Source organism: Castor canadensis, chromosome 11 (genome assembly GCF_047511655.1).
Source record: "Castor canadensis chromosome 11, mCasCan1.hap1v2, whole genome shotgun sequence".
Taxonomy (NCBI): domain Eukaryota; kingdom Metazoa; phylum Chordata; class Mammalia; order Rodentia; family Castoridae; genus Castor; species Castor canadensis.
The window spans coordinates 24045978-24063715 of record NC_133396.1 but is presented as its reverse complement, the minus strand read 5'-3'; the positions used below and the strand labels follow the sequence as shown (position 1 = coordinate 24063715).

The 17738-nt window shown below is 42.8% G+C and overlaps 1 protein-coding gene and 1 long non-coding RNA gene across 2 annotated transcripts in view; both read left to right on the top strand.

The window, feature by feature from the left end:
- Lasp1 (LIM and SH3 protein 1) overlaps window positions 1-5229 on the top strand; it is a 38247-nt gene extending 33018 nt beyond the window's left edge. Inside the window, exon 7 of the mRNA XM_020172258.2 lies at window positions 2378-5229. Coding sequence (XP_020027847.1) covers window positions 2378-2551 — 174 coding nt within the window. The 3' untranslated portion in view covers window positions 2552-5229. The remainder of the gene's footprint in view (window positions 1-2377) is intronic.
- Window positions 5230-8163: 2934 nt separating this feature from the next.
- LOC141413742 (uncharacterized) lies at window positions 8164-12130 on the top strand. Its single transcript, XR_012438607.1, has 3 exons — window positions 8164-8475; window positions 9029-9208; window positions 10176-12130. It is a non-coding gene; the product is annotated as an uncharacterized lncRNA (long non-coding RNA).
- The last annotated feature ends 5608 nt before the right edge of the window (window positions 12131-17738 follow it).

Below are 17738 nucleotides of genomic sequence, written 5' to 3'. Positions count from 1 at the left end.
GACTGCAGGGTGGCAGGGTAGAGGTGTGGCTCAAGTAGTAGAGCACCTGCCTCACAAGCACATAAGCCCTGAGTTCAAACCCCTGTATCACCATCAATAAATAAATAAATAGCAAAAGATTTAGTAGATTCAGGAAGCATGAAGCAACTCACCTTAAAAATGATAAAGCAAAAACAAAATGGTGGAGTGCAGCTCATTGGTAGAGCCCTTGTCTGGCTTGCGCAGGCCCTGGCTTCCACAAGCCCCACAAACACTGAAATAAGAGCTCTCTGTTTGCAAACTTCCGTGTCCCGGTGCAGGCAGGGTAGCGCTCCTTGGTTCACCTTCTCTGCGCCAGGCTCAGAGCGGGGCTCCTCAGCTTTGCTGAGTGAATGAAGGAGCACAGGTAGGAAGGGAAGGTGGGACCTGGCTAGTGATCTTTTGAAAAAGTGCCAGCTGAAAGATGTAACCGCACATCTCACCACACTCTGTGCTGGGCGCCTGGGAATTCAAAGATGCTCATGTCAGAGCAGAAGAGACAACTACACAGAGAAATAAAATAGCCTGGGAGAAATGGCCTCCTAGAGCCTGGTGCCCGGACACACGCAGGGAGTGTAGGTGCAGGTGTGCTTATTGTGGGGGGTGGGGATCATCTGAAGGATTAGGTTCTAGATGGACCAGCCAGTCCTCCAGAGACTCGCCCAGCCTGTCCTGGCCATCAGGAAAGTGATCACTTCTCACCCTCTTGGAGCTTACGTTCCAGTAAGAAAGCAGTAAGCGTATGATGTCAGGCCAAATAGTGACATGTGCTTTTAGGGTAAGGGACACACAGATGGGAAGTCAAGATGAGACTTTTGAGCAAAGTCTTCAATAAAGTGTAGTAGTGAATGAGGCAGCGAGAACAGCAAGTAAAAAGGCCCTAAGGCAGGGCTCCTAGGAAAGTCCAAGGACCTGCAGGAAGAGCTAAGGTGACTAGAGAGCGGAAGAGGGTAGGAGATGAGGTCAGACCCTGTTGGGGCTGGTAGGCCACAGAAAGGCCTTTGTGACTGGTGATCTGTGTAGGCCTACTAAGTGCAAGGCCGTGAGTTCAGATTCTAGTACTGCCTAAAAAAAAAAAATCACCCTGGTGCCCATGGGGAAGAGGGAAGGTTGAGGGGGGCAGCAAGGGAGGGGACACATTAGGAGGCTTGTTGCAAGATGCAGGCATAGGTGGTGGTGGCAACTTAGTCCCAAACAGAGGCAGAGTTGGTGCTAAGAGAGACCGAAGAGTATGATCTGTAATCCTGCAGGGCTGTGTCCTACGGAATCCTGGACATGTTAGTGTCAAGGACAGTAAGGGTCAGCCCTTACCCTGCCCTGCCCACCATTGGCAGATGTCATGTGCCTTTCCTAGACATTCTCTGAGCTGGGCTTGCAGAGGGTTTGACTGAGTTAGAAGGTGGAGCGTAAGATGTCTCATGTCCCCTGAAGTTTTTTCTCCCAAAGAACAGTCTGTTCCTAATTTGGGAGTGAAACCACACTAATCATGGCTTTAAAAAGAAAACATTGGTGCTTATAATAATTCAAATCAGGGCTGGGGGCATGGCTCAAGTGGTAGAGTACCTGCCTGGCAAGTGCAGGACCCTGAGTTCAAATGCCAGTACTGCAAAAAAAAAAAAAAAAGTCTAAATCATAGAAAAACAGAGCATGTCACTTTTTTTGGTTTTTCTGTCTTTGTTTCTTTGTTTTGTAGTGCTGATGATCAAACCCAGGACCTGAGCATGTCACCTTTGTTTGTTTGGTTTAGTTGTTTCATTTATTTTTATGGTACTGGGGATTGAACTCAGAACCTCTGGCTTGCTAGGCAAGTGCTCTACCACTGGAGCCACACCCCAACTCTGTTTTGTTTTGGTTTTTTGAGACAGGGTCTCCCTGTGTAGCCCAGGCTGGCCTCAAACTCTCAATCTTCTGACCCAGCCTCCTGAGTGCTGGGATTACAGGCATGTGCTTCCATACTTGGCTTGGCATGTCATTTTTGGTCTTTTTGCAACACAACTCAGGGCCTCACACTTGCTACTTGAGCCTCTGTAGCAGAGGTAGTGTCGCAGTGTGGTGCTGTGGGGTCTGACTGTATTAGGCTGTCTCCTCAGCCTATCCTGTGTCTGACCCTTAGTAGATGCCAGATACATTGTAAAAGGGTGAGTGCACTCAGAAAGTGAGACAGACATGAGAAAATTTATAGGAGAGCACAGCCCAGGTCTCCTATCTCTTGGTTCAGTATTTCCCTAGGCCTTGCTCCAGGCTCCTCAAGAAAGGAATGCAGGGGCTAGGAGCACATCTCAGTCACAGAGTGCTTGCCAACCCTGGGTTCAGAAGAGCCTGCATTGGGTCCCCAGCTCACTGTGCCATTCCTCCCTAGAAGCGGTACCGTGCTGTGTATGACTACAGTGCTGCTGATGAGGACGAGGTCTCCTTCCAGGATGGAGACACCATCGTCAACGTGCAGCAGATCGATGATGGCTGGATGTATGGGACCGTGGAGCGCACCGGCGACACTGGGATGCTGCCAGCCAACTATGTGGAGGCCATCTGAGCCCTGTGGCACCCCCCCCCTTCCGTCTTCAGTGCATTCCATGGCATCGCATCCGTCCTGGGGCCTGACCCGTCCCCCTTCAGTGTCTCTGTTTTTTAAGATCTGCGACAGCTTGTTTGTTCCCACCCCTTCTCCAGCTTCTTTTGCCAACTGAAGCCTTGTTCTGCCTCTTTTGCGGGCTCCTTCTTCTGGCAGGTTTTCCTCTCCACCATCTTCTTGGTTTTCTCGTTGGATGGAACAGGTTGGGCTCTCTGGGGATGGCAGGGCTGCAGGGCTGGGCTGGAACAGACCTGTGGGCTCCCAGCCTCACCTGCCTCTCTTTCCAACCCCTCAGACCCTCCTCCCTGCTCCTCTCTTGCCCAGACATTCCGGGGCTGGGGTGAGCCCCAGATCCCAGGCAGCTGTCTGCATTTTCCCCTAGCACGGGGATGGAGGGCTCTGCTGTTTTGTAGGGGCAGTGTGATGGGCTTTACCTCTCCTTCTCAAAGAAGGGGCTACCAGCCCACTGAGGGGCTCTCTTCCCAGCCGCTACCTCCTCGAGGGCACTGTAAGGAGAGCAGAGTTCCCTATGTGTGTTCCTTTTCACACTGTGAGTTTGCCATCCTTTCTGCCCACGCAGGCCTGGGGTGGGCAGAGAACTCCCTGGGAAGCACTGCTGGAGTCAAGTTCTTGCCTTTCTTAATTTTAGGGACCATTACAGGAAGGAGGGGGACAGGATGTTCTCCTTCTGTAGCTCTTTTGCTCACTCCTCTCCTAATCTCCAGAGACTCTCGCCTGCCTCCCTGGCTGGAAACCATGTCCTGAAGGGTTAGGCAGGGATTGCCTCCAGTGGGATATTGATCAGCTGGGGTACTCTGTGTCCAGCCAGCAAGGACCTCTGTGTCTCCAGGACTTAGCATGTGGGGAGAGGAGTGAACATGTCTGCAGGTGTCTGTGACAGGAGAATGTGACAGTGAGAATGAGAAGAGTGGGAAGGTGTGTGTCTGCAGGTGTGTGTGTGTGTGTGTGTGTGTGTGTGTGTGTGTGAGATGCAATGAGACGCAGAGCTGTCTTCCCCTGAGATTTTCCAAGACATGGAGGAAGCCCCCATTCTTCCTCCTCTGCAGGGTGCTGGGCAGAAGTGAGAGCTGGTTGAGGAGTTGGAGTTGGTAGGGGTTGCTTTTGAGCCTGTGGCTGGGTTGCAGGTACCTTCTCTTCCCCATCTCTGTCTGGGGCTGTGGAGTAGGATACCAGAAGCTCCCAGGTCCCCCACACTATGGTACCTCACTTAGTCTCTCCCCCTCACTTACATAAAGCCCCCTTGCAGCAAGGGAGAGGGTCCTAGGGTTACAAAACTGGAAGCACCGACTCCAGGATGAGAAAGGGAGAGGTGGTGCTACATCCAGGTTCTCTCTCCCACCTGGGGGCTAGACAGGCTGCACCTGGCTTTACTCGTCTCTGGGTTTTCTTGTCCCCTCTTTGGGTCTTCCCTTCCCATCTTCATCCTGAGTCCAACATCCAGTTCCCCTATGGACTGGTGCCCTGCAGGGGAGGGCTGGGCTTCAAGGTGATGTCTTATTTAGCCTCCTAGCCAAGGATGTTTGTGTTAGTGGTGTGTCTTGGAGTATTCTTTGCAAGGAAGGTTGAAGAAATGACTGAAGGAGCCCCTGCCTGATAATTCCTTTTCTTTCTGGCTCCTGCCTAGGTGATGACAGGTGGGGTGTGCTACTGGGCAATCTGGAGAACAAGAGGGCAGAGGAGAATCTTGGGAGTCTTGGGGCGGGGGGTACTGATCCATTGTATTTCCTCTTGATCTCAAAGCACAATGTGGGTCTGGGAACAGGTCAGGAAGCTCTGTTGAAGGACCTGAAGTTGAGAGGGTGGTAGGCATGTGGGAGGAGCCAGAGACCTCCACTCAGCTAAACTCCCTTCCGAAGCAGAGCAAGCCAGCTGCTCCCTGTGTTCTTCTGTCCTAAAAATGGGGACCACTTTTTCACACATACCCCAGAGTGAGGAGGGACTGTCACACTGGTGCTGAGGGACCCAGGGCTGCTGGAGTCCAAGTTCCTTCCCAGAACCATGCACCCCTAGAAAGAACACAGAACCCCGAGGGCTGGGCTGAGCCCCTGGTCTTTTTCTTCCTTTGCAGAGGTCTTTTAGCCAATCTAATCCCAGGAAGAAGACGCCTCAGAGCTAGAATGTGAACCTAACTTTTGTGGACCAATTCTACAATGCAAGAAGTCAGATGGTGTTGAATTCTCCCAACACTGCTTCCTGTTTATCCCCCACATCCCTCCAGGGAGAAAACTTTCTTGCTTAATTTCTGCCTTTCCCCCCTTCACATAAGCACTTTTGGGCCTTTTTTTATAGCTGAAAAAACAAAACAAAAGCAAAGTACCATCCCATAAAGCCTGTATTTAAAAAGAAACAAGTGACCCTGTGAAATGCACCTGTCCAAACATTTCATCTGTGTGTGTGTGTGTGTGTGTGTGTGTGTGTGTGTGTGTGTGTGTGTGTGTAAAGCCACTCACTCATCTTTTGTATGGGTTGTCTTTCTTGGGTCTGTTTGGTCCTCTCCCTTGTGGGCTTGTGCTCATGATCAGATCTTTCTGGCCTGTTAGGATTCTCAACATTGACTTGAACCACAACTGAATCTTTCTCCTGGTGACTCAAATAAAAATATAATTTTTACCTGCGGACTTGGTTTCCTCTCTGGCTCTGCTGTGTTGTGCTGTGCTGTGTGTGTGAGTGTGTCCTGTCTGTTTGGAGTCATTGGTCCATTGCCGTGTGTTGCTTAAGGAGAGGACTAGTCTGGAAGCCAAGGGGTATTTTGCTCCCCACCAGGCTCCAACACCTGCCTCCTCGTTGAGAACTTTCTTCCAACCTGATCCTGGCTTCCACCACTCCTCTCTGCCCTACCTGATGACACTCCCAGATCCAAGGCTGACATAACCTGAGCTCCCAGTCTTTTTTTTTTTTCTCTGGGTGGGACTGGGGTTTGAGCTCAGGGCTTTGTGCTCTACCACTTGGGCTACACCTCCAGTTCATTTGCTATGGTTATTTTGGAGATGGGGAGTGTCTTATGAACTATTTGCCTGGGCTGGCCTCGAACCAAGATCCTCCCCAATCTCAACCAACTAAATAGGATTACAGGCTTGAGCCACTTGGTGCCCTGCTTCCCAGTCTTCTCTTAATGTCACACTGCCTTAGTTAAGCATCTTCCTACCCAGTAGAAGGTGAACTTCAGGCAGTGATGGGTCTAATTCATCTTGAAGTCCTTGGTTCCTGGCCATGGGCAACAAATACTCAACAAATAATTGAAACTCAACAAGTACTTGAATCTAACGAGCAAAGGCACTCAGGTTGGGGCAGTTCCAGCCCTGCCCATGCCACTGCTGGACAGGTGGTAGGAGCTCAGCATATGTGTGAAATGACAGGCTGAAAGAGCTTACAGGGGGATAAAGCCCTCCATAAAGTGGCCTGACAACCCAAAGCAGTCCTCAGAATGCCTTAGGAATGTGACTTCAGCACATCTTTTGATCTTCCCAATGATCCTACTGTAAGGGAAGGAACTAATTTGATGTCCATCTGAATGGTGCTCACTGAAGCCAGAAAGGCAAAGGGTCTCAGTGGAAGTTGCACAGCTTGTAGGAGAGCTAGGGCCTTAGGACCCCAGAGTGATGCTAACAGTCTCACACTCCTTGTGCTGGTGGGCCATGTCCCCTGCCCTGGGCATCTCTAAATACTCAACTCTCCTGCTCCAGGTTTGGCTTCAGGAGCCCAGGGTCTGATAGTGGACTTCCCCTCTTGCTCAGTGGGGCTGGGAAGGGGACCATGGTAGAGAAAATTCAGCCCCCTAGGTCCCCGCTCTGTACCATCAGTGGCTTCTAATCCAGCTGCTTTGTGGAGAGGGGCATTTCCCTCTTGGGGCTCCCCATTAAAGGGTTCTCTTTATCTCAGTACAGCAGGTAGAGAGGGACAGGGCTTCCTCAGGGCTAGGCATGTATAATCAGGAGAATGATGTGGCCTAAAATCAGTATGAGGAGTACCAGAGGCTATGCCAGGTGACACAATTAAAGGTAGCAGTGACACTGCTCCCCACAAAAAAGTTGCTGGCTGCTTACTATGTTGCCAACAGGAGGCAGAGAAGTAGGCAGAGCTGCTTGCCTCGTGGCTTGCTTCTGTCACCTGTCACCTGAGCCACTGGAGGGGGCAAGCAGTGGTCTCCCTGCTCACAGAAAGCTCTGTGCTCCATCTGGGATGGGCCAATGGGAGGAGTTTCTAGACCCCCTTGTGGAAGTGGCCTAAATTCCTAAGGTTTAGCATTGTGAAGGGAAGTACCAATGTCTTAACCCCCGGGCCCTTCAAGAGGACTATGTGGGGTGAGGCCAAGGAAGACCAGGAGTTAGAGGTGTCCCAGGGATATAATTTGATAGGAAACAATTAGCCAGGCATTGTGGCTAATTATAGGTACACCTAGAATCCTGGCACTTAGGAAGCTAAGGGAGAAGGATTGAGAGTCTGAGGCCAGGATGGTCACATAGTGAGTCCCTGCCTCAAAGAAAAGTCAAAAAGATTAAAAATAGGAAACAACTGATACAATTACAAAAGAGAGCAGCAAAAAACATAACAGTCTGAAAAAATAAGATATCAAAACTTCAATCCTGGGCTAGAGGCATGGCTCAAGTGGTAGATGGCCTGCCTAGGAAGCACAAGGTCCTGAGTTCAAACCCCAGCACCATCAAAAAAAACCCCAAAAAACTCAATCCTTTTTCTTCAGAAGAAAACACTTGAATTTGCATTTTTAGACACTTACTACACAGGGATGGGTGTGAAGATTTTTTTGGGGTCCCCTGGATAGCATGGTGCTAAGCTTCCTGACAATATAAAAGTGTGGGTGATGAAGAGACAGAGGGTAGAAAGACCTGGAAGTCAGTCCTGTAAATGAAGTCTTGTGACTCAACAAGCAGTGCAGTCAGGGTCGCCCATTGAGTCAGACTGTCTGGGGCAGGGAGAAAGCATACAGACTTTGGAGTATGGGCACCTACTTGTGCGATTCGGATCCAGGTAAGCCATTGCTAAGTCAAGGAACATCAGGCAAGCTCCAGACCACCTGAGCCCCATCTACAGAAGACTTGCAGGCGGGTTGAAATTACACCACATAAGTAACATCTGGCACAGTGTAGGAATTGTACAAATGCTAGTCCATCCCCAGGGATGCCACCTGAGACCCATGAGACCTTTGTCTATGTCTCCAGAGAACGTGACCTCTGAATTTGCCAGTGGTCCACCCAACCACCAGTCATTATTCTGCTGAGGCAATTTAGCCAGAAATGTGTGAGAGGAAAAAGGAAGAAAAAAGGCAGCCAGGAGAATCCATTTCTAGGGGATCCGGAGAGAGATCTGCTTCCCTCTCTCCTCCCCTAGCAGCAGACTCCATGTAGATACTGTGCATCTAAATGCAGATAGCAATTCTGCACAGAGAGGCTGGAGTGGTTCCTGCCAAGAAATTGAGCCTCTTAGGTTCTGCCTGACCTAAATGTAGCAGTTCCCTGGTTACCCACCCCGGGCTTTCTGATTGGTTGACTGTAGTGTGTGTGTGTGGGGCGGTGAGTAGGCTGCTGATGGAGTCACAGCATCCCTTAGGCGCCGTCTCTGGGAGGGGGAGGGGACAGGATCAAGGGTGAGGGAGCCATTTCTCTTCACTGACTGCGACCTCCGCTTTCACAGCTCGTATTTCCCTAGCATCTAGGGGCCTCCTCAGCCCAGGACGGCACAATGCTGGATATTTTCATCCTGATGTTCTTTGCCATCATAGGTCTTGTCGTTCTGTCCTACATTATCTATCTGCTGTAGTACCTGCCGCTGGAAAGATGGAGCTGAAGGGCCGAGCATCCTGCTTGCTGCCGCATCGGTGGAGTTTTTGCTTCTGGTCATTATTTCGGGTATTGATTCAAAAACAAAATGAAAAGAGAGCTTGTTTTCCTATTTATCTTTCAGATGCACTGGTGAAGCGTTTCTCAGCCCACTCTGAAAAGAATAAGAAATGCAAGCTTCCTTTTTCGGGACCTAATTTAAAATATGATTTTTTAAATTAAAAATAAACCCATGATGTACAGGATTTTTAGGTAGGATGGGTTGGGAATGATGTACGTGGCACGGAGGAAATTATCATTTCCTCTCCCAGTTAGGTGCACAGTCAAGTTGTCTGTTTTCTTCCGGCAATTAAAGGTAAAATGCATCTTTATATGTCAGCAGAGTAGTTTTACAACTATGCTGGCATAATAGCATTCATTAATTCATTAGTGACTCATTCTCACTTGAAGATGAGATAGTAAATGAAATTTATTTGGGGTGAGGTTTGGGGGGAGATATCTGTTTTTCCCAGCTGTGAAATTTGGTGGGGAGGAAGAATTCTCTTCCTAGTCACTGGCCAGTGGGATGATATCTTTGTCACTGGTCCTATCTGAGCTTTTTTGTGTCTGGGTTTTCCCACAGCTCCTGTCTGCAGTCTGACAAGAGGCTTCCTATCAACAGCAGCAGTCCTGCTGCCTGGCAGACTTCTTCCAGAACATCAGGATGTGGTTAACCCCTGGCAAGCAAGGGGCTTTGTGAGACAGAGGCAGAGGCATCAGGAGTTCACAGACTCGCAGGGCAGATGCCGCACGCCTTTGAGCTGTAGGTAGCGTGTTGAGAATACGGAAAGTTGAAATGTAGTCATTGTCATCACCATGGAGAATTGCTCTAAAATTCATATGGGTAGCCTTTCCTTAGGTCTAAATGCAACTGCACATGATACTAAAATGGATCCTTTCCTTCCTGTCTCACAGGCAGGCAGGCAGGCATTCCATTGTAAATTCCAAAGCAAGTTCAAGTTGTCTGTCTTATCAGTGTTCTTATAGATTGCACAATCTGAGGTTGTGTGGGTTTTTCCTTGTCTCGCTCTCCAGCTAGAAGGAGGTTATCATTTGATTTTTTAAGATTTGCCATTTCTTTCCCACTTCATACTACTGCCCAGCTTCAGATGTAAAGGGTGAAATGGCTATATAGTTCTCATTCTTTGTGCCTAATTACAAATTATTGAAACAAAGTTGCTATACTAATTTAGGAAAGATTTCTTATCCTAAAGTGACTGGTTTAAATTGTTTTTGTCAAATGTTCCTTTTATGGTTAAAAAACAAACAACAATAACAACAACAACAACAACAAAAAACCTGGCAACATTCTTCCCTGTCTAATTAGGTTGAAGAAACCATATATTTTGGGATTCAAAGTAGGATTGACCCCCAAATCTGTGGTGTCTATTCCTTTGAAAAGTCCATCATAATTATTCTACATTTGATTTTCCTTTCTAGCTTAAAAATAAAAAGGAGAAAGATTAATAGTTTCTAGTAATAATATTGTGCTCAATTGCTTTGGTTTTTTGTTAAAGAAGTAAAATTGAAGCAGTATACCATAGGTCACAATTAAAATAGAAAACTGGCATTTAAAAATCCTAGACAAAGCTGGGAGTGGTGGTACATACCTAGAGTCCCAGCTACTGGAGAGGCTGAGGCAGGAGGATTGCTTTGGCCCAGCAGTTCAGGGCCAGCTTGTACCAAAGTAAGACTTCCCCCCACCACCTCTTTTTCTTCTTCTTTTCCAGTGGTGATCAAACCCAGGACCTCAAACACACTAGACAAGCGTTGTACCACTGAGCAACACCCCAGCCCAAGACCCCCACCTTTTAAAAAAAAATAAAGTGAAATTATGAACAAGAAAAAACACTGTTGTCTTGGTGATAAATTATGTGACTTTCAATATGTCATTTATACTTTAGGGTTTTATTTTATGCTATCAGATGAGTTAGACCAGAAAATAATTAATATCTCATTTCTTTCAAAAATTCTAGAATTCTACAGTGCAATATCTTTGGAAATGACATCACTAAGAACAGAATTCCCACAGAAAAACCTTTTTAAGGGTTTACCAGCATTTCCTCACTCCCCACTACATGACATTTTTAAATGAAAATTCAACTGCCAAACTGCTTTGGCACCAACAGGCTCATTTTGAGGAGAAAATGGTAGTATTGATGTACTCCAAATATATATCAGTGATAATTTGCCTAAGCTTTTTAGAGACCATTAACAAGCACAACACTACATCGTGGTATGTGACAAAGGACAAATAATTGACAGATACACTAATGCAAGAAGTATGGTTCTACACATTGATATATTCAGGGACAATCTTCCATGACATTCTTCTTGACATTTCCCACTAAAATATTCCTCTGACTCTTTGGCATAACCTTGTGTTTTAAACTACAATTTTCTTTTCTTTTTTCCCATGACACAGGATCTCTCTGTGTAGCCCAGAATGGGCTCAAATTTACAGTCACAATCCTCCTGCCTCAGCCTCCTGAGCTGGAATTAATAGGCATTAGTCACCACACGAAGTTTCAAACCTATAATTTTCTACTTCAAATCAAGATATCAGCTCTACATCCTTAGCCTAGGCAAGTGTCAGTATTTTGGAGGAATCCAAAGTACACAATTATGGTGGTTAAATCCTGATAGTACAATCTCTCACCAAACTCACTCTTAAGTCTTTTATGAGACCAAAGTTCTTAAATCTGTATCCATACAAAGTCAAAACAACTCATTAATTCAGTGGGGGGAGAAAAGGGCAATTTCAGTCAAGACCTCTCATACTTGGCATGATATTAGGACAGAAAGATTACCCATCTTCTCTGTTACTTGGGAAATATCATAGTTTTAAGAAATATATTTTGGAAAAAATTTTGTGACTTTGTATCTATGTATCAATGATATATCAAGGTTTTGTTTTCTGGTGGGACTAGGGTTTAGATTTAGGTCTTCACACTTGCAAAGTAGGTGTTTACTGAGAGCCACACCTCCAGTCCATTTTGCTCTGTTTATTATGGAGAGGAGTCTTGTGAACTATTTGCCTGAGCTGGCCTCAAACTGTGATCCAATTTCAGCCTCCCAAGTAGCTAGGATTACAGGCATGAGCCACCACTATCTAGTTATAATGAATTATTGTGAGTTTTTGTCTTTGTTGTTTTTTTTTGTTCGTTTGTTTTACAGTACTGGGGCTCAAACTCAGGGCCTTCACCTTGACCCACTCCACCAGCCCTTTCTTGTGATGGATTTTTCGAGATAGGGTCTCACTAACCATTTACCTGAGCTGGCTTTGAACTGCAATCATCCTGATCTCTGCCTCCTGAGTAGCTAGGATTACAGGCATGAACCACTAGTCCCCAGCTTGTCTTTGTTTTTTTGAGACAAGGCCTCACTATTTAGCCCAGGGTGGTCTCGAACTCTTGATCATCCTCCTAATGGTTGGTATTACTTCATTTTGATAAAAAACTTTTTTTTTTGGACACAGTATCTCAATATGTGATCTTTAGCTTCTGGACTCAAGTTCTGTTCCTGGTGTAGCTTCCAGAGTTGTTGAAGATAATTTGAGTTCACATTTAAACTATTTGATATATAAGCATCCTAAGACATGATAAAACTTTGAAAAAATTACTACTATAATATGAAGTTTCATGTAAATGTTACAAATAAGTATATATTGGGCATATGTATATGTATTGGGTGTCATGCCCAATAAAATGGGTATTATATTTGGCTGTTGATGTTAAAAACATCTCTGAATAATTGTAAATTATTTAGAAAAAACGAGTGCAACAATACCTACTTTTTTCAGATGAAAAGGGGAGGTTTGATGGAAAGAAGTGATATAGCTTATTTCAGGAGAAAGGATTATTAAGAGGATAGATTTTAAGAGAGCTAAAGATAAATTTTACAAAGCTAAAACTACCTACAACTCATTTTTCTGGGTATATGGAATCAAACCCAAACTCTCTGATCTTGAAATTGGCATAACATAATTTAATTTCAGGAATTTTTCTTGCTTTTTTTTCAAAAGCCCTTAAAATCTCATTTTAATTTTAAATTACTTAAAAATAATGAGACTTTCTGTTGGGTGCCAGTGGCTCACACCTAATCCTAGCTACTCAGACGACATGATCCTATACCTTAAAGACCCAAAAAACTCTACTCAGAAGCTTCTAGACATCATCAATAGCTATAGCAAGGTAGTAAGGATATAAAATCAACATAGAAAAATCATTAGCATTTCTATACACTAACAATGAGCAAACGGAAAAAGAATGTATGAAAACAATTCTATTTACAGTAGCCTCAAACAAAATCAAATACCTAGGTGTAAACCTAACAAAAGATGTGAAAGACCTCTACAAGGAAAACTATACACTTCTGAAGAAAGAGATTGAGGAAGACTATAGAAAGTGGAGAGATCTCCCATGCTCATGGATTGGTAGAATCAACATAGTAAAAATGTCGATACTCCCCAAAGTAATCTACATGTTTAATGCAATTCCCATCAAAATTCCAATGACATTCATTAAAGAGATTGAAAAATCTACTGTGAAATTTATATGGAAACACAAGAGGCCACGAATAGCCAAGGCAATGCTCAGTCAAAAGAACAATGCAGGAGGTATCACAATACCTGACTTCAAACTATATTACAAAGCAATAACAATAAAAACAGCATGGTACTGGCACAAAAACAGACATAAAGACCAGTGGAACAGAATAGAGGATCCAGATATGAAGCCACACAACTATGAGCAACTTATCTTTGACAAAGGAGCTAAAAATATACGATGGAGAAATAGCAGCCTCTTCAACAAAAACTGCTGGGAAAACTGGTTAGCAGTCTGCAAAAAACTGAAACTAGATCCATGTATATCACCCTATACCAAGATTAACTCAAAATGGATCAAGGATCTTAATATCAGACCCCAAACTCTTAAGTTGATACAAGAAAGAGTAGGAAATACTCTGGAGTTAGTAGGTATAGGTAAGAACTTTCTCAATGAAACCCCAGCAGCACAGCAACTAAGAGATAGCATAGATAAATGGGACCTCATAAAACTAAAAAGCTTCTGTTCATCAAAAGAAATGGTCTCTAAACTGAAGAGAACACCCACAGAGTGGGAGAAAATATTTGCCAATTATACATCAGACAAAGGACTGATAACCAGAATATACAGGGAACTTAAAAAACTAAATTCTCCCAAAACTAATGAACCAATAAAGAAATGGGCATGTGAACTAAACAGAACTTTCTCAAAAGAAGAAATTCAAATGGCCAGAAAACACATGAAAAAATGCTCACCATCTCTAGCAATAAAGGAAATGCAAATTAAAACCACACTAAGATTCCACCTCACCCCTGTTAGAATAGCCATCATCAGCAACACCACCAACAACAGGTGTTGGCGAGGATGCCGGGAAAAAGGAACCCTCTTACACTGTTGGTGGGAATGTAGACTAGTACAACCACTCTGGAAAAAAATTTGGAGGCTACTTAAAAAGCTGGACATCGATCTACCATTTGATCCAGCAATACCACTCTTGGGGATATACCCAAAAGACTGTTACTCCAGAGGCACCTGCACATCCATGTTTATTGCGGCACTATTCACAATAGCCAAGTTATGGAAACAGCCAAGATGCCCCAGCACTGACGAATGGATTAAGAAAATGTGGTATCTATACACAATGGAATTTTATGCAGCCATGAAGAAGAACGAAATGTTATCATTCGCTGGTAAATGGATGGAATTGGAGAACATCATTCTGAGTGAGGTTAGCCTGGCCCAAAAGACCAAAAATCGTATGTTCTCCCTCATATGTGGACATTAGATCAAGGGCAAACACAACAAGGGGATTGGACTATGAGCACATGATAAAAGCGAGAGCACACAAGGGAGGGATGAGGATAGGTAAGACACCTAAAAAACTAGCTAGCATTTGTTGCCCTTAATGCAGAGAAACTAAAGCAGATACCTTAAAGCAACTGAGGCCAATAGGAAAAGGGGAACAGGTAGTAGAGAAAAGGTTAGATCAAAAAGAATTAACCTAGAAGGTAACACCCATGCACAGGAAATCAATGTGAGTCAATACCCTGTATAGCTATCCTTATCTCAACCAGCAAAACCCCTTGTTCCTTCCTATTATTGTTTATACTCTCTCTACAACAAAATTAGAGATAAGGGCAAAATAGTTTCTGCTGGGTATTGAGGGGGGGGGAGTGGGAGGGGGCGGAGTGGGTGGTAAGGGAGGGGGTGGGGGCAGGGGGGAGAAATGAACCAAGCCTTGTATGCACATATGAATAATAAAAGAAAAATGAAGAAAAAAAAAAAAAAAGGAGGCAGAGATTATAATAGGATCAAGGTTTGAAGCCAGCCTGGGAAATAGTTCTGAGAGACCCTGTCTCAAAATCCTTCACAAACATAGAGCTGGTAGAGTAGCTTGAGGTGAAGACCCTGAGTTTTCAAGCCCCAGTACAGCAAAGAAAAAAAAAGAAAGTCAAAGCCATATGTAAAGAAGGAAATAGAAAAAGCCATTGATACAACTTCCATTATAAATCAGATACATGAAAAATATTTAAGAACTTCTTTGTTCTTAGAAAACACTATAAAATTGATCTAGTAGCCATGGGAAATTGCAGATAATCCACAGTACTTGATTACTTTTTTGGGTTTGGAACTAGTATTAAACTATGATAATTACAACATTTCTAGTTCAGCAGCAATTGGAATATTAATTCCTTAGGGATTTGATTTCCAAATTAAATAGGAGAATGGTAGAGAATACCGTTCTACCTACAGATTACTATTCTACTTATGATAGTTGCTAGTAAGTGAAATCATTTAATTCTAATATGCTATGATATTAAGGATAAGTGTGTGTATGGGGGGGAGGAGGTGGCCCAAACAATGTAAACATGTGTGAGTAAATGTAAAAACAATAAAATAATTTTAAAAAAAGGATCAGTATACATATAGTAAAGTATAAAGCTGATTGCAATATTTTATTAAGATAATTCATGAAGACCGGGGGTATAGTTCAGTATTAGTGTGTGTCTAGCTTTGTGAGGTCCTGGGTTTAATCCCCAGCACCACAAAGAAAAAGAGAAAATTCATTTTTTTATCATAGTAGAGTTATAATTAACAGCTTTAATAAAGATAGATTCCCCAAAAATCTCAGTGACTTGCATAATGACAAACTGAACAATTTGAAAATGTTTCTAATTTTAACTTAATTTTATTAATATAAATAGCAAATTAAATAAGATTTAGCAGATACTAAATATTTATGCATCAAAGACACTTTACCACAAATATAATACTTTTGAAAAAACAATGCACATTTTTAAGTTTTATGCATCTTTAAGAAAGCAATGATCTTAGAATGTCTATAATTTTTTTTTCAAATATAAGATCCTTTCAAGGCCAGTTAGTGTGGTGTTTTTCTTTTTAGTCTTTAGTTACTTGACAAATTTTGTGGAGGTATATTTTTTTTCTTGATTTAAAAAAATATGTTCTTAGTCCTTTGGCACCTTTTCTTTGAACCTGGGTAAAACTGTCCCATCCAGCTGTGTTTCAGGTCATCTTTCCTATGGGTAATGCCTCGATAAGTCAAGGAGCATATGCCCATATCTTGGTTTCTTACAGGATGCCCAGCTTTTCCTGCTGGTGGAATTGCTATAGAAGTCCTGTTAATAAGGGCTCCAGTAACCAAACAGACTGCCGTAGCAGCTTTACTTCTTTTGCTCTTCATAATACGTATTGACATAAAAATCTGTAATCAAATAACTGAGTACTATTCATATAAAGAGGCTGACTCTTTAGTAGCAATTACACAAAGGTAGTGTGTTTATTTTTTATTGACATAACATGGTTCTGCCACTTGCACCTTCTGCTGGGTTCCTCAAACTTGTGCTCATCTCCAAAGGTGAATAATTATCCTGACAATAAAATCTTTGCTTAACCAGAGAACTGGAAGCATAAATTGGGCCAACATAGGATGGGAAAAGTGTGAAGCTGGTGCCTGTTGTTTACACTATGGAAAACAGCCTGATAAGCAATGCTGAGCTGCTTGACATCTGAACTACCACTCACTGCCCACAGTAAGAGAACAGAAGAAATTATCCAGAAAGTGTTAAAGAAAGATGTTCTATTGTCTCATAAGGTAGAGAGTATTTATCACAAGATATAAACATTAAATTAGTGTATAAGAAAAGCCCATCGTTAAGCTATTATGGTATGGTATATGTTTAGAAACAGTGATAAAGAGAAATGTAATGATGTGTTACTAAGCTTGCTTTCTAGTAAAAGTAAAAAAAAAAAAAAAAAAAAAAAATCAGCCTACAAGCCAAAGCCAAAGGAGAGTGAGGAAATCACTATAAAAAGGGGAAAAAACTGGGAGCCTGGATCTTCTAATATAGGTCAATCTTACAGTTTAGAGAAAGGGACAGCTAAATTATCTGACGGGCTAGTAGTTTACATATCTGTTACCATGACTCTTTTAGAGTTAAAGATTGATGGCTTTCTAGTGTTTTAGGCTATTCATTTTGCAAATGCTCCTTTTTTGTGGCAATATGACTGCCCATGTCATCACTTAAACATCAGTACTAATAATAACAACAAATGCTTTTGCAAGTTAACTTCCCACTTTAAAATTCAATATAACACTTTATTCCTTCAGCAAAAAACTGGACCACTGAATTGTGGAAATTGCAAATTTGGTCACAAATATTATATCTATTAATAATTGAAGAATTTTTCAGATTACTTTTTAGTGACAGCAAAATGATACTTGGGTACATTTATCTATTGTACCCAAAGAATATATAAAAATTTTTATATTTCAAGTTTCTGGGGAAGAGGAAATAATAATCCCATCATTACTGAGATTGATAAAGTAATGTGAATTTAAAAGAATTCATAACAGCAAGTCATGCCAACAAAGAGACAAAATTTAAAATCAAGATCAAAGATATCTTAAATTAAGCCATATGTCTTTTGTAAACTTGCTGAAAATAACTGCTTTGAAAACTTGGATAATTCAAGGAGTTCAAGATAACTTTATAGTGCCAAATTTATTTCTGTAAGAAAATGAAACAGTATTTATTTAGTAAAATGTTTTTAAATTTCCTATTTATATTAACATTTTTACTTTTTAAATTTTTTCCTTTCCCTCCAAAATAATCTCAACTTTGAATCACTAGTATTTTGATAAATAAATCTATTAGGAAGTAGGTATGGTAAACGAGAGACAGGAGGAAAATGAAAAGCTAATTAAAGTGTTACTTTACTTTG